This window comes from Myripristis murdjan, chromosome 6 (genome assembly GCF_902150065.1).
Source record: "Myripristis murdjan chromosome 6, fMyrMur1.1, whole genome shotgun sequence".
NCBI classification, from domain to species: Eukaryota; Metazoa; Chordata; class Actinopteri; order Holocentriformes; family Holocentridae; genus Myripristis; species Myripristis murdjan.
The window spans coordinates 23,388,913-23,411,820 of record NC_043985.1 but is presented as its reverse complement, the minus strand read 5'-3'; the positions used below and the strand labels follow the sequence as shown (position 1 = coordinate 23,411,820).

The 22,908-nt window shown below is 42.2% G+C and overlaps 1 protein-coding gene across 2 annotated transcripts; it reads right to left on the bottom strand.

The window, feature by feature from the left end:
- Positions 1 to 10,670: 10,670 nt before the first annotated feature.
- On the bottom strand, positions 10,671 to 22,291 carry LOC115360194 (S-adenosylhomocysteine hydrolase-like protein 1). 2 transcript variants are annotated; one of them, XM_030052913.1, is made up of 17 exons: positions 21,982 to 22,291; positions 16,907 to 17,018; positions 16,242 to 16,379; positions 16,020 to 16,120; positions 15,497 to 15,599; positions 15,308 to 15,402; positions 15,036 to 15,142; positions 14,834 to 14,950; positions 14,661 to 14,724; positions 14,460 to 14,548; positions 14,252 to 14,322; positions 13,903 to 13,997; positions 13,712 to 13,810; positions 12,287 to 12,355; positions 11,962 to 12,040; positions 11,410 to 11,530; positions 10,671 to 11,328 (listed from the first exon to the last, which is right to left on the bottom strand). In XM_030052913.1, exons 1-17 carry the CDS (start codon positions 22,261 to 22,263, stop codon positions 11,322 to 11,324), a joined length of 1,749 nt encoding a protein of 582 aa, XP_029908773.1. In that variant the 5' UTR covers positions 22,264 to 22,291; the 3' UTR covers positions 10,671 to 11,321. The 2 variants fall into 2 exon arrangements, with proteins under 2 accessions (XP_029908773.1, XP_029908774.1); XM_030052914.1 differs by lacking the exon at positions 10,671 to 11,328 and having other exon boundaries at positions 11,406 to 11,530.
- Positions 22,292 to 22,908: the final 617 nt, after the last annotated feature.

The window sequence follows — 22,908 nt, the reverse complement described above, 5'->3', positions numbered from 1 at the left end:
CATGTGGGTTATGTACCACACTGCACTGGGCTCTGTACTTTTTAATTTACCAGGGTGCATTTACCGGGATAATAAGTTGAACTGCTACTAGCCTCGTGCTTAAAATACTGACGTTAAGGGGTACCGAGTAGGCCTGACAGCTAAAGGGCCTATGCGTTATTACTGAGAGACGTCACCCACACTGCCGGGCAGAGGGTGGTGACACGCTGCTCGCCGGCTGCGCCTCCTTCATAATGTATGGAGAGCACAATGGGCGCATGGATGGATTTCAGTGTCAACTTTAACCGGTTTGAATGAGGCGTAATCCAAAACTGCACCCTATGCCAGTCTGGCGGATTCACATCAGCTGAAAAGGTGATGCCTCTTTTTCCACCTGCAATCTGTCTAATAATCACCGACAGCAGGTAAATGAGCCCAGGTGGAAAGGGCTGCGTGGGTTCCCGTAGGCCTATATAACGAGGAGCCGCGGAGGCCTCAGCTCGGAGGAACCTTGTCCCCTGCAGACCTCAGACAGAGGATGGAGACAGGTTAGGGAGAAGGCATGCGGCACACGGGACATGACGCCACACCCGATGGATGCAGGTAGGCCAGCTGTCTGATGGCAAGGGCCAGGGTTTAGGTTTTAGAGGATGTTAAGTGGTATAAAATAAAAGTGCAATGCGGTATATTTTGGGGGATTTGACATACTTTATCTTATGTGGTCAGACTCACCTTTTAGGCTGACACGATTCTTTATTCTGTTTAAATTTACAGTGATCACATTTCTTTCAAACTAATGTTACAAACTGCACAAAGGAGCTTAAATTCATGCTTTCTGAAAATATTTATTTTTGTTTATATTTGGCTAATTAACTTAGTTTCTTGTATCACTACATCACTGGCTGCAAACGATCCGTAGTGAGAAATGAATGATTGAAATGAAACTGATCGTTGAGTAGCATTGTATTATCACTCCATCCATTTCCTCTGTGAGAGATATCGCTCAAGTGGGTGCCACAGCATCACCACTGCAGTGCGCGTCCCGTGCGTAAAAGAGAGGCAGGGATAGGCCTACATACAGGCGGCAGAAGGAGAGGGAGGAGGGCGGCGTGGATTACTATACTGCCAGTGGGTTAAGATGCTTACCAACTAATTACCTGTCCACTGGAAAATCCCCGGCCATACAGCCAAAACAGACGGAAGGCTGTGAGGGACGCAGAGATGGAGACATGGAGAGGTAAACCGAGGCTGTGGATAGCGGAGGAAGGAGTTGTCAGAGTCAGCTGTCCACTGTAGGAAAAAGAAGCCAAATTCCTCCATCTGAATGACCGATGCCTTTACTTTTTAATTAAGCAAAATTCTCGACATGACTCAAGGACAGTTTGGTTGTGGAGATACTGGAAATTGGTGGCCTGGCACATCGAAAAAGTTTCTTTTTAAATATTCTGTGTGGAGTGAGGATATATGACCATTTTATGAAGGTAAGACTGGGCCCAACAAAAGGAGACCCCAAAAAAATCTGCAGGCCTTCACATTATTACCTCCTGCAGGCAAGTAAATAGTCATATTTCGTATAGGCTGTATTGTAGTCATTTTTCCTGGAGTAAATGCATGCCTGTCTTTTAAAACAAAAGAATATAACGGGATTTTCCTCGGGTAGTGGCCTACTTTATTTTATTATAATAAACATCGGCAAGTTAAGAGGTGGACAAATATAATTTGCAACTCGTGGGATACAGAATTACAAAAAATAAATAACAGAAAAAACAAATTTAATACAATAACGCAGGGCTGTGATGTTGGGACTTTAATGTAGAAACAAACGTGACAAAACGGAGCTTTTATGTTCGCTTACCCTCCAGTACTTCACCAGTTGTAAATACTGATGTGGACTGGACTTTACTGGAGGGCCTAAAGTCAGCTGTCCTTCTTTTGAACTATTTTAAGTGATTTCATGTCTACTCCAAAAATAAGTTATGTCGGAAATCTGTGGGTTTCTGATCGTCCCAAACTTTGTCAGGCACTCTTGGCTACTATAAGCAAGAGTTACAGGACAGAATATACGATAAAGCCTGCAAAACACGCAACTACGCCCAATTTCTCCTGCTAAAATGTATAATTTGCAATTTGTACGGGCAGAACAGCATTTGCGGGTTATGCCACCTCTCTCTCTCTCTCTCTCTCTCTCTCTCTCTCTCTCTCTCTCTCTCTCTCTCTCTCTCTCTCTCTCTCTCTCTCTCTCTCAAGCTTTTTACGCTATTGATCTCTCCCGGAAACGGGAAGATGAGCTCTGCTTTGGGACCCATTTGGAGCATCTCAAAAATCACTTAGCGCACCATTCTCCGCAGCCAGGATCAATCTGCGCACTAGGCCCGTTCCTCTCACCAAGAGTGGCTCTCACGGAGACCAAAAAGTCCCCAAATGGTACCCCTGCGAAGAACCACATTGTAATCCTAATCCTGTGATAAAATTCAGAAGCATACTATGCAAATATCACAGCAAAACCACAAATCCCTACAGGAATATTATAGTGATACCATAAGAAATAAAAACGGCAGAAAGTATGATAAGGCCACTACAAACTCCCTGTTCAGTAGGACAGACACACTACGGGAGCATGTAGAAGTACTATGATGATTTTTCATTAGGGCAACCAGGGCTTGCAAAAAGGAACTTGCCTGATAGGGGGAAAAAGTGCTTGGCCTATCCCAGGAGCAGATGGCATAGCTGGATTAACTCCCCATCCCGTGTAGTACAATAAACAGAGCGAAGGGAAGGAGACCACTGATTTTGATAATGTATGGTCACTTATGCTCCACACATGGATAGTATGAAAAGTAACTGTGGACCCCCAACTGTAAAAAGACAAGGTGTACAACAGCAACACTCGGAGGAGGCTATCAAAGGAAGCAGATATGAAAGTAGAACCTGAACTTTGTGAGGTGTCATTCAGTCAGACGTGTCATTTTAGGGAAACAGTATTGTGGGTGACAAGAAAGATAATGCTGCTGATGTAATGTCGGCAGTACTTTGGGACTAATATCTCCTCCTGTTCTGTGTATGGCACTGGTAGAATTCACTGTGACGGCACACTATCAGTGAATTACCATAGGGCCATAAACAGAGTAGAGAAAGAACCACACTGCCTGCGACTTTGTCCCTTTGTCCCTACATTTTGACAGCCAGGCCACTAGCCAAAAGCCTTCCCATGCCCAAGTGATGGTTGCGAAATACCCAGTCTGACATCCTGACCCAATCCTCTTTGCCCATTTTGGCACTAGCACATTTTTGCTTTGTTTCTGCTTGTGTGAGCAATCATGTGTAGTGCCAATATGGGACAAGACGGACACTCGGCTGTGTGGGATCCAAATCTGAGGGCTGGTTCGGTGGCATCTCTGGGTTCACAGATACCCCTTCGTCTCTTGTTGTGTGCATGTGTGAGTGTGTGAGAGAGAAAGAAACGACAGAGGGAGATGGGGAGGATGAGGTATGGATCTGATTGATTGCGCCTGCCCTCTCGGATATCCCTCATTGCCATGGAGGCCTGTACGCTATCGCTGAGATGCTGTCCCGTGTAACCTGAACCGCAGTCCCAGACTCGGCTCAGTAAGTGACAGCTCTGATGAGAGTTACCCTTGCACTCTCCCACAGTGTTTGGCAATGGTAGAACTCACACTGGTGGGTTAGATGGATCCGGTGGTTCTAGACTTGCCAACAACTGCCTGAGAGCTTTTACCTGCCCAGGACTGATTCCCAGGAAGTCTGCTCAATCAAGAGATAATTTCACCATTTATTCGAGTGTTAGCCTGCTAGAGGTGAAAGATAGCAGGTTTGCAGGCGCTGTGGGGTGTGGTAGGCGGGTGTGGATGCGGGTGTGTGAGTGACTGCAGGCAGAGCAGAGGGGTTCAAACTCACTATCCCCCTGTGCGTTCTTGCAGTCTCAGAACAACATGAAACTCCACCCGGACCGAGGAAGCCTCCCATTTCTAAAACAAAAGCTTTTATGACTCCCGTTTGATCAAATCCAGCCACATCCCAATTTATAGCAGGCGACCGCAAACTTAGTGATTCTCCTAGCTGGGAAACATCTTTTAGATCTGTCGTGAAAAAATGTTCATTGTCCTTTCTCTCTTGTCTCCTTATATTCCCTGCTCTCCTGAAGTCCTCAGACAGCGCTCTGAGCTCTCAGCAACAGAATGAACACTGTCCCTCAGGGCCGTCTTAGCCTCAGTTAGCTGATCATGACATCAAACCCTGAGTGTAACGTTAGACTTCAATGGAGAAGGTATGGGTAAAGGAGATGTTCAACTATTGGGGGATAACGCATAAGTCTATACTGAGGCCATTAAGTGTTGACCCTCAGTGCATTCAGTCTGCCTCAGTAGGTCATCAGCTGTATTCATGTGTCAGGCATGTGGCCGGGGCTGGAGTGGTTTGACTTCGGCTGATTTAATCATTAATACGGGGCTGTGACTGAATTGGCTCGGATGAGTGCAAGAGGAATAGTGGCACACAGTGGGACCATGATTCACTGGGGCAGCATGAACACCGTGGCTTCTCCTCTGTGGTGCAGGGAATCAATCCCCTTGAAAAAAATTAAAATGGATAAAATTCCATACAATAAAATCTAAAATATTACCAGCTCATTGACTGATTGTTTTCTTGACCTTTCTCAAGACTTGTTACGCACACAGAAAGTGACAAGTGCTTAAATAATAGTACTAGATGATATAATTGTTGTCTATATATGTTTGGAGTGTGTCCATAGAGTAGGACTGTGCAAGATAACATTTTAATATTGTATTATTGTGATATGGCATGAGTTTTTTCACTCTACTTTTCAAGTCTGAATTACAGTAAAGGGATGCAATTTTAAGTTATTACCAGACTGTTGCAGTTGTTACATGCTTGGTCCTCACATCCACAATCATTGTCTATCAAAAATGTAAATGTTTTGTGAAAATACCAATAGTCATCCCTGTCGACACTGTATTGGTATCAGGGTACTCTTTCAAAACTATTGTAATATTTTATTTTGTCTTAATTGCCAAGCCCTACCACAGAGTTACCATCAGGTGTCAGCACACACATGTACATCTCAAAATTACACAAGGAGAATTAAATCCTTAAAGAAGGAGACATAACCCCTGAGGTTTTTATTATTTGTCTCGCTCTTTTCTGGGACTCTGTGGCTTTGTTTCTGGGTGGGTCATGTCTCCAAAAAAAATAAGTAACAACAAATTATTCAGTGTGCTGGTAATATTGTGTGTGGGATTTTTGAATATTTTTCACACAGTGGGACCATCCCATCAAGTAATTATACATTGAGGCCTATGTGTTTGTTGCAAAAATTAATGATGAATTATGAAACCTGGAATGAATTACAAAACTTAGTGATGGTTACCACTGATCATTTCAGAACTTGATGATAAATTTTGCTAAATTTCTTTGCATTTCATTTTAACAAAATTGTTCCTTTTGCCGTTGTTACTTTGCTCCTGTTTGATACAAGTCAGGAATAACTTTATTATCTATAATAGGTAATGCAGTTGGTCAAGGCACAAAACATCCCTCCACACAGCAGCAGATCCACTGACAATGAAGGTCCTCCCTCAGTGTGTTTCCAAGGTTCAAACAAAGGGCTACATTCACTAGGGTATCTGACAAAAATAAAACATTATCATATATATCTGAACTTTTCTCCTGCATATTTTTTGCTTTTACCGATGTTTAGACATTGTTTAAATATGCAATAATAATGCATTTCCTACTTGTTGTAAAATTGTGCTACACAAAGCCAAAAGGTGCCGGGCTATATGAGAACTGAAGCACCGTCCTAATGCTGATATCACGCCCATTGCTGAGTGGGATGTTGCTGCCAGTGTGCAGAAGCAGCAGAAGGCCTGTTGTAAATCCTTGGTTTAAGTGTTAGCAGCAGCTAGCACAGCTTATGATGACACCGGATCCTGCTAAGTCACGAAAGGCCTGTTGGTGAGATGGTGCGGCGTTAGTGCCTTAAAAGTATGAGGCTTTTATTGAAATAAGTGAAATAATGTTGGCAAGTAGAGAAGAGGCAGGTGAAAGGAAGGTAGAGTGAGGGAAAAGAGAGAGGAGGGAGTTCCCCTGTCCATTTTTCAACATCCTGCCGTAAATCAGCTCTTGGTCGCATAAATAGGCACATAAATACTGATGCAGCAGTTAGAATACAATAGTATTACACACAATATTGCATCTTTATGTCTGCGAATGTGTGTGTTTCGCAGGGATTTGGGGGGTAGTGGATGGCCGGGAACAATCAGAGAGATCAGATACTGAATGTTAATGATGTTCATCATATTTCAGTATGAAGGCTGTGAGAGTCCATTATGGCAGACAGGAGAGGATGTGGGGTTAAGTGGTGCTAGTGGACGCACCGGGGAAGGGAGGGAGGGAGGGAGTGTGCCGACATACTGACAGCTGGTACTAGTGATTAGACCGTGTAGTGATGCAGGGAAGGCATCAAAGCTCTTTAGGGAGAATCCCTAAAGGGGAGGAGGCAAGGACACACACACAGACACACACGTACACACACATATAAACGCCACTTCCTTTTCTGGATCCTAATACACCACTTCCTGGTTGCTAAAACTGACTGTACTGTGCAGGCGGGTCCACAAGGGTGTAGGCTACACCAGCCATCTGTCATTCTCAGATGCATCAGCAACCAATGGATTATCACCAGCTCTGCCCCCAAACCTGCTCCAGCTCCCAAAAAACCCCACCACCACCTCCACCCCCAACCCCAGCACATAAAATCTATGGGACACTGGTAATACAGGAGAAAGAGGTAGTCTCATTACATTAGAGCAGGACAGGTGTGTCAGTTCATGGATCACATGATTAGTCACATATTCTAACAGAGAAGAAAGGTTGAATATTATTTGCTCCTGCCTCTTTGTATTGCATTGCATTGCATTGTTTGTCTCTTTCATTAAAGATCTGCTGGAATAAAGTGAACTGAGTGTTGACTGTGGAGTCACTGAGCGCTGCACGGCGTGTGGGATTAGCCCAGAGGACACAGAACAGGTGAAGATCCTTGGAGAGGGGATGAAGGGGAGACAGGGTGAGCTGGTGGTCAGAGAGACTGTCACGCCATTCGTCCCGTTGTACATGAGTCAGTCACTTCACCTCCGGCAGCTCTTTCATTGTCATTCAGGATGAAAGCATTTATGGCTGAAATATAAATGAATGTAGGCACCGGTGGGCGGTGGATTCGAGGTAAATTAGTAAAGGAATGGGTTATTCTGTAGATGTACTCGTGCTGTTTAAATTATATAAGGTAGAGGAGGAATGATGGGGGAAAGAGGGGGGTGATTTGGAAACTGGTTTGCCCGTTCATGCCAACAGACAAACTAATTCTACAGTTACTGTCCCGCAACATTAATGACCCTCGTCCAGTTTGTCCCCAAATATCCCAATGGATAGAGATTTCAATAAGGAGACAGTTTGTACAGCTTCAGTGAAGCCCTGCTGTAGTACACACGCACACACACGCACACACACACACACACACACACACACACACACACACACGCTACACTAACTCTTTTCTGGATTACAGTAATCCAGGGACAGAGGGTATTTTTAGGACTTTGCGTACAGAGATAGGATCCAACAATTGAGGAAAACAGATAACGGTTTTCCTCTGAGAGCGACTGGATTTTCTTCGGACTCAGTGGGGGGCCGCGCTGCGGGACAGTTTCTCCTGTGGGCGACTCTCAGGAAACTCTGCAAGACTTAAAATCATGGGAAAATCTTCTAGTGTGTCCCGAGCTTAGGTTCATTAGCAATAGGGCAGTATCTAAATCTAAATCTAGGACTGCAGCTAGTTTGGGGGAACATGCTGTAAACAGAAATGAAAATGACAATTAATATCAATGAAAATAACAGTGCCTGCCAAACTAGATGGAATAAAATAAGACTAAACTTGATTTTTTTTGTTCTTTTAAACATTTCTATTCTGTAAGTCTTCCAGTAATGACTGTGCCAGACTAGCGAGGACTCTGCTGTTGCTTTTCAATACAGCCATGACTGTAAATTACTGAAAAAGAAATGTAGTATTTACCATCATGCATTTGAAACATTAACGCTTTTTGATATTACATAATCTTAAATGAAATGAACTTTGAATTTTACAAATAGAAAATTGTAGAAATCATTAAACTTAAGTCCCTTATTTGAGGCTCCAAGGAAGAAAGGATCTACTCTGATATCAGGAAGGTTGGATGGAGGAGAGGCTGACAGAAATATTAGACAATGTAACATGAGAAATCAGGAATACACAAGAAAAGACAGCTGAGGCCTACATGTTTAAATTTTAAAAGGACTGTCATAAAGCTGGAAATGATGAACCAAGATGATGTACGACGAGCTGAATGTGTCTTCTGTGCTGACTACTGCCATAAAAGTGAAGATATTTTTGTGCTATGGTAAAAAAAAATAAAATAATAATAATAAGAGCTCAGCATAATGATCTTTCAAACAGTATGGCTTACAACTTAGTGAAGACAGTGATCGCCCTTTTGGTGTCAGCGGTCATCATGATTAATGAGGTAGAAGATGATATGTGGAGGGAATGGGTGAGAGTGAAAACTGACGGTCAGATAATCTAATTTGCAGAGGACTGTGAGTATCCTGCTTTGATGCTGTAGGTCTAATGGAGGAGTGCATGGAGAGGAATGGTAGGATACATGATGGAGGAGTTGACTCTCTTGTCTCGACTCCATAAAATCAGATAAAAGTCATCAAATTGACTGCAGCCATATAGGGAGGCAGAAAATACCTGATTCAGTGATGCCTCTGCTGTGACCAGTATGAAAAAACGATGCCCACTGAAGCCCAGAGTTGTCATTTTGCATTCAGAAATCATGTGATCTGAAGTTTTTTTTTTTTTTTTTACCAAACTAGTGTCATTTTTCTAAAGCAAGAGGGAAGCGCTGCACAGCCCCAGTGGCTCATATGACAGGTGCTCTCCAGTGGGGCAGGTCAAAGTCCACGCTGAAACAAAATCCTGGAGGTCTTGCTTGATATAAGCCTTTTAGGTGACGCAGACAACCATGGAAAAAATTTATGCACTCTGTCTTTGAATGAAGCAAAATAATTTATTACTTGAGCAATGAAACTAAACAGACTAATGTGTATCAACTCTGTCTTCTACCTTATTTCTTTCTTTTAGAAACATTTTCTATCATGACCTGTGAAGCCGAGGAATAACATTTTGCAGATCAAATACTTGACCTGTATATCTATCTATCTATCTACTTGTCTATCTATGTGTGTGTGTGTGTATTTTTTTTCATATGCACTTTTTTTTTTTTTTTTGCATAATATTACCATATTGGTGAGAGAACAGAAGAGGGCAGTCATGTTCTTAAAATTAGCAGCTAAACACTATCTGCAGTTTTACAAAATCATCACATGCATTATTTATACATAGAAGATGTACATTTCTTCTCTTTATGCTATGCAGTCACTTACGATTTATTTAATTCCAAGCAAGATCTTTTTTTCCTTCCTCAAGCGAAGATATCATTTTTTATAAATCAGTAATAAGATTGTTTTAAGCAAATGTTGAATTTTTTGAAACCTCTGAAACCTTGAAACGAGTCTTTGTGGGTTAAGAGAGCAAGATGAGCCCTTACAATGTGCTAAAAACTATGCTCACACACACACACACACACACACACACACACACACACACACACACACACACACACACACACACACACACACACACACACAGACATTGGTTTTACTATACTTTTGGGGAGACTGTATTGACTTACATTCATTTTCTGCAGCCTTTCCCTAATCTTAGCCATAACCAGTTTATGCCTAACGGTAACCCTTACCCTAACCTTAACCTTACCCTTATCTTAACCCTAACATTGACCAATAAACAGAATTAACACCAAAATGTCCTCACACCCTGAACTGTCCTCATAAGAACAGTGGTTTCTCAATAGTTGTTCCTGACATACACACACACACACACACACACACACATACACACAGACAAGCAGACAAGCAGACACAGATGAGCTAAGTTTCTTGCTGAGTGCCAGAGTACGAGCTAAATCCAGGCTCCAGTGGCAGATGGACGGTGTTGGGGTCTCTCTGAGGCCTGTCCTGCTGTCCTGCAGCTAATCTGCAAGGTGACGAGGTCAACTCACCACCTCATTACTTAACTTCTCTCCTGCTTGTGAGAGGTGACGCACCGTTCAGCTGACACACTTTTTTGGAGAATTACAAATGGATTAGTTGGGGGATATGTGATAGTGCAGGTGGACTGTGTTTGTGTCTGTTTGTGTCTGTTTATGTGTGTGTGTGTGTGTGTGTGTGTGTGTGTGTGTGCATTAGGGGAACAGGGGATTATTTGAAATATACTGATGATAAATATACTGACAGAAGGACAAAATACACAGAAGTCTTAAATTGTAAGAAACAGATAACACACACATTATTGTAGCAATTTGTCTGTCCCACCAAACGTCTTATGATCACACATGATGCCCTCACGCCCCCTAGTGGGGAAGATATGCCAGACACCCTGTCGTCACATTTACTGTATTAAGGATTTCTCACACAAATGAGTAGGTTGAACTTTTAATTAAAATATTGCTTATATTGGTTTGAAATACTATGAATGCATAAAGGCTCACATTGGCAGTTTGGAGGATCAAAGAGTCAAAATGCAAATTCTCACTAAATGCCTCACTAAGCCTTTATTGTTCACTGTGTACATAAATTATTCTTTTAATGCTCAGAGACTAAAGACGCTCTTGCACTCTTACAGATCGAAAATTTCTTTATGTCTTCTTTATGTTACACGGCTGAATATAAACATTATCATTAAACACAGAACAGTAAATAATAAGGCATTCAGCTATAAGTAATTCCATTTTCATTATGGATTTTCCGATCCTCTGTAGAATTAATTAATCACAAAAAAAAAAAAATCTTAATAGTTTTTATATGATTGAGATATGCAATGTTAAGTACAGCTGAAAGCGATCTGGTTGTAAATGTGCATGTGCTTAATGAGCCGATCAGGGATTCTGCCGCCGTGTGCAATCATAACCAGAAGAAAAATTACAGTGTAACTGACCGATACAATAACACAGACAGAACAAATCAGCAGGCAAAGGTAACAGTTCAAAGGTAAAGACTTCATCCACTGGCATTTCACAATATTCAGTCTCAAAAAGTCTTCAGCCTCTAGAGGGCGCCAGTGCTCTGACCACAGGGCAGTGAGAGGCTCAGGGGGACATCCAGCACACCTGAGCAGGATCCGCCTTCACTCCTCAGTACCTGTTTGACAAACACCTGCTGTTACAGCCAAGGAAAGGTGTGTTTGTGAGTGTGTTTATAAAACCTGCTGGCGTTCCTCACCTGTAGTAGCTGGGTTTGAAGGGCCCGTGCTTGTTGAGGCCCAGGTACTTGGCCTGCTCGTCTGTCAGCTCGGTCAGGTGTGCGTCAAATGTCGGCAGGTGGAGACTGGCGACATATTCATCTGAAAATGTAAACATGTGTATTTCATTTTTTTTAAAATCTTTGAATTTGCTTTGTTCAATAACAAGTCGACAAGGCAAAAGACCAGATGATCCAATTTTCATCTTATTTTGATTTTGCTTTGACTTGAGTCATGTGTTTTAACTATTAGACTTAAAATAATTAGTGTTAATAATTGGATTTTAATTGATTAGAGCTCATAATAATCAAACTCCGAGCTAGCCTGGAAGGGGCGTCCCTGTCTCTGCGATCCATGTCAAGATTTCAGAGATTTTGTGGAAGCTTTTTTTGCCAGCTGTAAGGGCTCAGGTCAGTGAGTGTCATTTTGATTTCCGTAACCTAAATTATGGGCTTGTAATCAAGGGATCTCAGCAAACTTGAACCCGAGCAAGAGATAATTGTTATTTGTTGGCATTTAAGCTGAAGACATACCCATCTTCTTTGGCAGCAGGTAGACGTCCTGTTTGTAGCGTCCCTCTGGGGCGCTGAACAGCTCGATCAGAGCCAGCGCCTGGGGGCAAAACAGTGAAAATCTCTATTACCCCAACTCCAGTCACCTGTCACCAGCCTCCTCACAGCTCCTCTCGCAACATCACGAGTCATAAACCTGCCAAAACTTCTTCTATAATGCATAAATCAGTGATCTATACTGTACATAAAAGGTGTAAATCATTGATGCCTCGTGTAATGCTAGACCTGAGTGCTGAATGAATATTCAATGTGATTGAAATGTACCCTGACAAACGTCCTTTCATACCTGAGTGGTGGCGGTGATGGAGAGGACAAATGTGGGCACGGTGGAGCAGCTCAGGTTCAGAAGACGACCCTGAGAGAAAGGACACATGGACTCTTCAGATAAAGTGTGTGCTGTCTGATTTTTTTTTTTTTTATTCTCACAGTCTGTCAGCAGCTATACATCCAGAATATCCTTAAACTCTCCAACTCCTGTACGGTCGACTTCTGTATGTCCTTTTGAAAGTGTGTAAAACGATGCACAAGGCTTCTGAATATCTTCTATTTGATGTAAAGGTGCAGTCATAAAGCAATGGCATCTTGGCCTTGAATGTTTCACTCAGTGTAAGTGTGATGTAGCTTCAGAGAAGAGTTGCAGCCAGCAGAGAAATATCCACTCTGTATTTTGTATTTTCTTTTGTAGTTCCTTTTTGCTCTCCTGAACTCCCAGCAACTATCACACAGGATCTTTAGCTCAGTTCCCTCATCAGTTTCATGGACTGCTTTATCTCACTGTCTAAATTACCTCGCTCTGTTTTCTTCAACCAGTTCAGTCTGACTTGCTTTATCTCTGTATGCCATGCTCATGTGCAATAAAGAGTTTGCTGACAAGGCCAAACCAGAGAGAGACTCCTTTTCTCAGTAGTTTCTAGAAGGTTTCACACAATATTATAGTGTGTGATGTAGCTCAGTGTTTCCAAGACCCTGTTGCAAGTTTTTCCTCCATCTTACATGGTCTTGCACGCCTGATTCAAGTAAACGCTGCACAGTTTCATGTTAACCCTGTTCAGGTGGATCTGTTTCTGCTGCTTTAAAAATGCACCTTTTTAAAATGTGCTTTTACTTGATTGTATTGTTTTATTATTTTACTTACTTTTACTTATCTTATTGCAGATTTTATTCTTACATTTACATTTTTATGAAGCATTTATTTACTTATTTTCATTTTCTTCTTGGATTCTGCCTTTTAATTTGCTGTTGTGAAGTACTTTGTAACTGTGTTTTGCAAGCTGCTATGCAAATAAAGTTTTTTATTATTATTATTGGTAGTAGTAGTTGTAGTAGTAGTGGTAGTAGCAGTAGTAATATCATAACTTATTATCATTACTGCTGAGCCTTTGGCCTTAAGCGCTGAATTGTGGATCAGGAGTGTAAAACCTGAATAAAAACGTGCAGGACAAACGGTGCACTGATGTAGGGTGATACACAGCTTTCTTGCGTTCACACTTGGACTAGATTGGCCTGTGGAAACACTCTGAGGTCTGTTATTTCTCAATAAGTGTGCTAATAAAATAAAGTGGCCATATGAAAAGCAGCATAAGGTACAGGGCGCAAAATAAGCCCCTCAGGATGACTAACGCCGACGTGAAGCATCCAATCTGGGATTATTTAGCACTATTGACTGTCTTGCTGTACATAATCCTTTACTTGTGGTGTAAAGTGTCGTTACCTCAGCCAGGAGGATTATCCTCTTGCCATCAGGCCAGATGACATGGTCCACCAGAGGCCTCACATGCTCCCAGGCCAGCTCCGGGGCCCGCAGACTCGCCTGTAGGATAAGAGTCTGCACTTCACACACACAAGCATACAGGCAGGAATCATACACACAGACATAAAACACACAGCGTTGCATGTTCATACCACATCTATCTCAGTGTTGGAGTGCCCCATGTTGCAGACGATGCAGCCGTTCTTCATCCTATCCAGGTGCTCCTTCCCCACCACATTTCTGTTGCCTGCAAAGTAACAGCTGATGTGAAACAATCTGTGATAGATTATGGAGCCCAGGCTGCTCAGTTTTTAAAGATGTACAGCTTTACTGGAACTCAGATTAATATAAGTTAATTAATAATTTGTATACACTGTATATTTTGTGTCATGGTTGTTATGGAAACAATACTGCAGCCTATGTCATGTCAAAAGAAAATCTATTAAAAAAAAATGAAAAAAATAAACTAAATTTGCGTTAATATTTTAAATAGTACCTTACCTGTGCAGGTGATGACCATGTCGGCCTGTCTGATAATTTCACCCAGTTTGACCAGTCTGAAGCCGTCCATGCTGGAGGAAGGGGCAGATATGTAGTTTGTCAGATAATTGAATCATATAGAGTTTCTTGAGCTTTAGTTACACAATATGCATCCAAATGGAGAAAATACATTCAACAGTAGTGCTAACTCAGCATTCTCCATTCATACCAGGCCTGAAGGGCACAAATGGGATCCACTTCTGTTATGTACACAATGGCACCCAACGCTTTTAGGGCAGCACAGCAACCTTTGCCGACCTTCAAAAACAAGGCAGGACGGAGAGGCAGAATTTTATACAAAGTACCAGCGCATTAAAGCTCAAATTCAATGTTTTCCTCCTGGCTATGGCACCATTAATCTTTTACTGACCTCACCGTAGCCACAAACCACCACCTGTTTCCCGCCAAACATTATATCTGTGGTTCGCTTCAACCTAGAAGGAGGGATCAACACTATTACAGGAATACTCCAACATTTTGGGCAATATACTCCTTTTCCGACTGACACAGACTGAGTCTTTGCCTTCCTAAAGGGATTCATACCCATCCAGTATGGATTCTCTGCAGCAGTAGAGGTTGTCAAACTTCTGCTTGGTCACCGAGTCGTTGACGTTCATCGCCGGAGCACACAGCTTCCCCGCCCTCGACAGCTGGTACAGCCTGAACAATGGGTGGATTGAAGCTTGAGGACGAGTTTGTGACTTGTCAGAACAATTCAAACCAGGTGAAGTTATGCAAAACTAACCGATGGACCCCTGTCACACTTTCCTCCACTATGCCTTTCATCCTCTTGAACAGGCTGGGGTATTTCTTATAGATCCAGTGGGTCATGTCTCCTCCATCATCCAGGATCTAATAGGAGAGGGAAGACATGATGGGGTAAAAGAGTTATCTTGAACTCCATTTGAAAGTGCGTAGTCTGCCTTTAACGGTGCAACATTTCACTTTTTTGCTCATGTGCCAAAAGAAACCTCTGTTACACACAACTGGCCAGGGGTTTGATGAACATCACAGTACCATGTTAGGCTGCCAGGACTGCAGATTGACACAGCGGTCAATACACCACCAGAAGTCATCCTCTGATTCTCCCTTCCATGCAAACACTGAGATCCCTGCGATGGAGTGATGAAGAATAAGAGAATAACACACAAAGGGAAAGAGTAAACAATAACAACAAATGTCCAGTCAGGGCACAGAGCACCTTACCTCCCTCTGCCAGAGCAGCAGCCACAGCGTTTTGAGTGGAGTAGATGTTGCAGGCGGCCCAGCGGCACTGGGCACCCAGGATAGACAGAGTCTCAATCAGCACCTACAGGAATAAATAGGCATATGATGAAAATACTAAATAGGTTAATTTAGCCTTTTTTCCCTTTTAAACAGGCTTACAATTTTGTAACTGACTGCTGCTACAGCAGTAGAAACTGTCAAGGTATGACACACAAAATTGTAAGCCAGTTTAAAAGGAAAAAAATAAACATATAATGGAAATATATATTTTCATTTAAAATGGTTTGGGATCATTATAATCAAATCTAATATAAAGCAAAATGTGAAGAAAAATATAAAAAGTTGTAACAATCAACATGTGGTTCTCTTTGGGTTAAACAGCTGTGTTAAGTTGCATTACTGGCCACAAGTTATACATTTTTGTTGTTGTTTGTTTGATTTGCATGTGCAGTCATTTCTATGTACGTGTGCATATGTGTGTGTGTCTGTGCATTGGACTCACTGCTGTCTGTGCGGTGATGTGTGTGCAGCCAACCACTTTGGCTCCGGCCAGAGGCTTCTCCCCTTCTGCTCTCTTCCTCAGGACCATCAGAGCCGGCATCTCTATGTATCATACAGAATTACTAATGTGTCAAAAACTGTGTAAAATTCTCTCTGTGGTCACATTTTGTTTACTCTCAAAGACACAAACGTAGTGGTTGAGAGAAAGGGGATCTTTTCTAACCTTGCTCTGCGATTTCTATCTCTCTGCGGCCAAATTCAGCCTGTTTAATGTTTTTGATGCAGAAGTCCGAGAGGCCCTTGGAAGTCTTTTGCTGCTTTTCTCTGGGAGAAGACTCATCCTCTGAGCTGTCACTGTACACTGTGGCAAAAACAAACTTAGTCACACGGGTGAATTAGGCATCATGAATGAAAACAAGTGACTGACACATTGTTTAATTGGCATATTGTAATGTAGAGACACGTTAGGACATTTGAAATTTGTGAATTGGCTCTGGTTTTCCAACCTTAACTCAACACTGCAGATTGAAGCCAGGTGGGTCTAAATTACCACCTTTTTCTGAGGCTTTGAAGTCTGTATAAACTCTGGCAGTGATCGACAAGTATGAGAAAGGCTCACAGAACAGATTAGGACCAAATTAAAAAGAGTTAATTCTTCAGAGGGCTTTTCCCTTTAATTAAGGTTTAGCTGAGGCAGAAAGCACTGGGACTAATCCTCCAAGCCTGTGTTCTCGTGCTGGAGGGATCAGATCCAGCTCTCTATATCGGGTTATATATCAAAGACGTGTGACCAGACTTAGACCAGAGTGTGTGTTTCTCTCTGTGTGTGTGTGTGTGTGTGTGTGTGCGTGTGTGTCTGTTAATGTTTCTATAAGTGTGCTCTCATACCTGAACTATAGCTGTCTGTAGATGACTGTGAGATGGAACGAGACAAGGAGCGACGACCAGTCTTGGTGGGGCGTTTGTTGAATTCCTGCTTCTGTTCTGCAAATGATATTTGCTAATAAAAAGAAAGAAAGAAAGAAAGAAAGAAAGAAAGAAAGAAAGAAAAATCATAAGGACACAAACATTTGGAAGATGGTGTTGTGTCATGACAGCAAGAGATTTTCACCTTCAGCTTAAATGAACCTGATAAAGTCACTGTTGCCATATAAACAAATAAGCACCACACGTCACTTTTTATCAAATTTTCTTGTACACTCTGCCGTACTATCTCTCCGTAAGCTGCTCACAGTCTGTCACTGTGATAGATTTTCCTCCGCTCCTCTCCTCTCCTTCTCCCTCATCCCAGTATCTGTTGGTGTCTCACCATCCAGTGCGGCGTCTGGAAGGCTGGGCTGCTGCCAGAGGGATCCCACTTGGCCATGTTCGCTCCCTGCCTGCTCCCTGTGCCTCTGCTGCCTGTGTCTACACTACAAGTCCTGCTTCACCCCCCCAAAAAAACACAGGGCTTACACTCTCCTCCCAAACACGCCCCCTTTTTTTAGAGTTATTTTTTCTCTCCCTTCGATCTGTTTCCCACCCACAGCATGCACACACAGCCATCCACACAGGCGCGCACACACACACACACACACACACACACACACCCACCCTCCCTTCTCCCAACCTCCGATATGATTTCACACATCCTCCATGTTGCAAGTGTTAAGAGATTCAAGGCTACAGGGTTGATGTTGATAATTGCAAATGCAACATTGCTCCTTTAACGTGTCCCTGCAGGGAGGTAGGGGTTAAAGTAGCAACTCTTCTCACTACCAACCTTTAAATGATTGCCTGTGGTATAAACTGCAGCTCATTTGGTAGTTTGGTAGACACATCTTGACACTGTCCTGTGTTTGCCTGCTGTTGGTGGTCCCCTGTGTTTCCTCCTAGTTTGAGCTTGTCATGGTTTTGAACTCATTTCAGGTAGCAGGCTGCTGGCTCTCTTTTTAGTGCATTACCTTGGTTGTGTTTTGTGTGTTTATTGAGGTTCTGGGATGTTTTGCTGTAAACTGTCTGGTTCCTCTGGTGGAGCTGGGTGCTGCTGTGCTGGGGGGTTTAGTCACCCTTCATGAGCTCCATTCTCTTCCACTTTTGAAACATTTTGGTGGTTTGACTTGACTTGTACATGTATATTTGCTCTCACGCGTATCTCACCAAGGCAGCATTCGTGACCACTCATGTGGCCTCACTTTGTACAATTTAGTTTGGAGTAATGTCTCAACTTAATTTGGAAAATCTGTAACTTAAAACAAAATATTGTGTATTTTCATAGAATAAAGTTGTACATTTTCATACTTTTCCATGACTTGTTTCATTGGCATAAGTCATTAACCAATATTGACCTAAAATTGGAAATAATATATTTTTGGTGTTTTAATGGTTTTATATTATTTCTAAGAACAGATTTTTGTTATCTATAATATTTGGAAAGAAAAACAATTTCTATTATCAAGGATAGTAACATGTCTTATGTTCGGGGTCAATTTGACCCCAGGAAAAAGAAACACAACTTCTGAGTGAGTAACCCAATGTAGGCCTGCAAATGGGTCACATCCAAGTCTTTCCAGCTGTCCCCATAAACACACCTCCCCTCTAAGTTTGTCATCACAAGTATATCCCCACCTGATGGTGTTACAAAGAGCTCAAATGCTGATTTTATGTCTTGAACATGGCTGACAGCGTATCTGCTGGGGCCTGGAACCATTTTGAGGACATTAGCAGCACTGAGTCTACCCTGTTGTTCATGTGGGGAGAGGGACCATGACACCTCTCCATTTTTGGAAGGTAACGTGTCTGCTGGTGGTTGAGAGACAACAGGAGGGTCAACACTGAGGGTTTACTTTCTCCCTCCAGCTCCTTCTAGGTTCATGAAATAAAAATTATTTCATGAACCTGCGTGTATGCAAACTATTGTTGTAAGGTGTCTCAAAGTATTTCCAAGGGTGAAATCCCCAAGGTGGCATTGTTGAAACTTGAATGGTTATCTTCTTACCACACTGCCACACACACAGTTTGAGTTTGCAGCTCTGCACTCTGTAAGGATTAGCTGATGCGGCTAAACTGTGGCTCCATTATACTCTACAGAGCTGCATTGTGGACTCCAGGCCCATTCTGTTTGAAATGTAACTGTGTCGTCCAACAGGTCTAGTTTGATGACCATGTTTGCTTTAAAGGAATGTGTTTTATACTTTACTATTACCCTTGCTAGAGGTCACTGTGTGCCCTTGTCTGTTCACAAGAAAGTCACGTTGACAATAAGTCAACTGCAAGTACATTGAAGAGGTTAAAGAAGAGTAAGCACTTTTTTAGAATGCAAATGGATTCAGGGTGGGAAAATGTCTGCCTCCAGAGAGAGAGGAAAATGGATGAATTTAGGATGGAAACCACTCTTTATCTCTCTGTATTTGTGATTATTACAGTATACACAACTCCATGTTCATTTGGTGGAGCTTCAGATAATGACTAATGACACTCATTCCAGTCACATTATTGAATTAAGAAGGGAAAAGTGTCATGCTCACCATGGATTAAGTGAAGTATCATTCATGTGATGCTACTTCTCCAGATCAAGCTGACCCCTCAGCTCCTTATTAGGAGCAATTAAATTTGAAATGCTTATGCGCGTTTGTAATGAGGATCTCTGTGGGACAGTTTCTCATGACCATGTTTCTGTGTACTTTATTTTGATTCACTTAAATCAAAATGACTCTCATACAGTGTATTGTGTCATCTCAACACTCGTTATTTAATAGTGAAGGTCCACAAAGCCGAGTCAATCAGTCAACATCAAACTCTCCATGAGCTTTTTGCCATCAATCACCATGATAACATATTTACCCATAGTGCCACCACTTGCTCATTGCACATGTAAAAACCTCTCCATAACATATTCAACTTTGGCTTTATTAGCTGTCAGCCAGCTCCATGTTTTTTCTGTGACTACTTAAAACACACAAGAGCCCATAGTTTCTGCTCATCCACCAACACTGAACAAAACGCTCCATGCAAATAAAGGTTAAGTGACCAATTGTCTGGCTACTTTTGTTTTGCCTGTAAAATCAAAATCAAAATAGACCAATTCAATCAACCAATGACTTGGTTGATTGAATATGAATACAATAAATCCTTCAACTGAAATAAATTGCCTCAACACAAGCATATACTCACTCCTCTGATTCTGAAATAAAGAGCTCTAACAATAATGTCCATTAACTTTCAAAGACAGAGACAAATAAGACAGCATTTTACTTTAAGTTTTCTGTGAAGTGTTGTCTTCTTAAATGCAATTATCTGATATTTCATGGTACTGACACAAGTGGCTGCTTAATCTTTAACAAAAAAGGACGCTACCGGAGTGAAGGTTAACGTAATGATGACGTAACGCTCTCCAACAGGGCTGAGAAATTAGTATTTTAATTCAAACACGTCACTGTGAGCGAACAATGAAATCCAATAATTATGTTCATGTAAGTGGGGTGAGTCTTCACATGAAGAAAATATGTCCTTAGGGAAGCATTCACACACTGATTTGTACCCTGGAGAGGTCTGAATTTCTAATTACTCTTACCCCAGTTAGACACTTTCCCCTGATTTTTTCTTGATGCAGTCAAATTTACACAAAACCCAAGACAAGCAATGATAGTGATGCTTAAAAAGTAGGTTTAAAGGTATAAAAAGGGGGTTTTATTCTGCTGCTTTGTGCTCACAGTCTAATCCCATGCAAAGACATGACTAGTTGACCTAGGTACAAAACAGTGCCTATAAAACAAGAGCAGAAGTACCTTGATGCAGATGGACTGCACTGCCTCCTGGTCCTTGGCCTTAGTTAGATTCACTAGGCTGTACCCTTTCTTCATGCTGGCTGAGCCCGCTCACAATAATCACTGAACCCTCTAGAGCTGCTACGGCTGTTCAGCTGCAGACTGCAGACTGCAGACTGCGGACTACAGGCGCAGAATTCATTAAGGCTGAGGTTATGCCACACCCTCGCCCATTGGGCCCAGGTGACAGGTGGAGAGAGAAATGAATAGAGTCTTTGTGAGTTGTGGGAAAATACAAAAGAGACACAGGTGAGAGATGGAGAGGAGAAGAGGAGCTCAGTAAAGCGAGGCACAGTGTTGCGTCAGGCCTAAAATGAACATGAATGACATTTGAGGTGCACTCTGCTTCCTTTTTCTGTCAGGGCGCACATCCCAACAGACAGCAGATAAGACCTAAATACATGCCATCCTTTAAAGAGAGGATTCCTATGTTAAAGTGAGAGAAACAGCAGGAAAAAGTGGTAGGGGAGAATAGGGGAGTATTACATATCGGCTTTATTCCTCTGTATTTTTAATTTCATTTTTTTATTTACTTGTCCTGAGGCAACAAATAAAAAGATGTCTTTTAGGTTAACTATAGCTCATTTACAGTTTTCTATTAATTTATCTGATGAGCTGAAAGTGGTGCATTCAGCCACAAAGGTGCTGAGGGAGATTTCCTCAAGAGAATCAAACAAGACAACTTAAATATAACACTCACTGTTTTGTGTTTATAATAAATCTTACAGTAAGCTATGCACCGGTGTTGCTGAAACTTGCTGATTACTGAAAACTGTGAGGGGGTGAAAAGTCCTTTCTGCCCTTTCAGGGGCCACCCTCTATGTGATATGTGCACGGGTACACTGGTCAAACATTCATAGAAGCCTGGGCATTAAAACTGAGATCATTAACAACCTAAGTGTATGCAGATTCACACAACTGCTGAAGTTCCTCTGCTATGCATTGATTCTGACACGTGATATACAAGAATATGACAAACTGCCACATAAATAGATCAGACAGTCCCGCAATTACTCTCACTAGTGGCACAGCAATTAAAGAAAAACGCCTCATTCAAAAATTGCTGCCTGACTGGTAATGAACAGCTGTGTGTGCCCTCAGTTAGATTGTTAGACATTAAACAAAATTATTAATTAATTAAAAAAAAAAAAATCTCACCAAATCAGTCTTTGGAGCTTCAGGAGCCGGCTCGCCCGCTGCAGAGTCGGATGCCTCTCCTCCAGCTTTCTCTCCACTCTGGGGTGTCCATCTGCTCTCTGCTGCCTTCAGCATCTTCAACAAGTTTGGGCTCAGCGTTGGAGACTGACTGTCGGAGTTTACTTCTGCATTAGGAGAAGTATCTACCCCTGCTTCTCCATCTGGCTCGCCTCCATCCTCTGAATGTGGTGGAGGGAACTCATCAGGTAGCGGCAGGTCATCATTAGGATGAATGACTTCCATCTGTTCTTTTCCCTGTGCTAGGTCTTCAGTGTCAGACGGTAACAGAGTGAATTAGATTAAAGTTCAGGTGGGGGGAAAAAAAGAAAAGGGGTGGATAAGTTGAAGCCACATCCTGCCCACATGTGAGGTTTCTCCCTGTAAGGAATACCAGCTATCTCCCATATGGACCGGTTCATTTCACCCTCCTGGGTATGTGTTGACTCTAAACAGCAGGTTTTCTTGAGCTTGTCTGGCCGAATGTAAGACAGATTATGGGTTTGATAAGTCCCAGATGCAGTATGTACAGGGTAAACATACACTCATGCTCGGCTTTTTGACATGTAACAAAAATGTGGCTTCATATTCTGGCGGTGACAACTTTCAGTGGATTAATGTGATTTTAGTCAACCCAAGTGCCATGCAGGCTGTAAATACATACATTAACATAGAGTCTTTTTGAAGAGAAAAGCACATGTCCTCTCTTAAAGAGAGCATGCAGTCTGCAAACGCCGGTCAAGTCCTCTGATGTTTCGCCTTGCAGAGCTGCCTCCTGCTCTTGTGTTGTCTTTGATAACACCGGGACACAATGGGATGAAATGAGTGCAATGCAAACAGAGGGTTACATTGTAAACAAACAGGCATGGTGACATGTGTTTACCATAAACC

Excerpts from the sequence above, each read along its gene's own strand:
- LOC115360194 (XM_030052913.1), bottom strand. The coding sequence starts at position 22,263 with ATGGAAGTCATTCATCCTAATGATGACCTGCCGCTACCTGATGAGTTC. Across the intron at positions 16,121-16,241 it reads GATAGAAATCGCAGAGCAAG|AGATGCCGGCTCTGATGGTC; the intron begins GTTAGAAAAGAT and ends TATGATACATAG. Across the intron at positions 15,403-15,496 it reads TGCTGCTCTGGCAGAGGGAG|GGATCTCAGTGTTTGCATGG; the intron begins GTAAGGTGCTCT and ends ACTCCATCGCAG.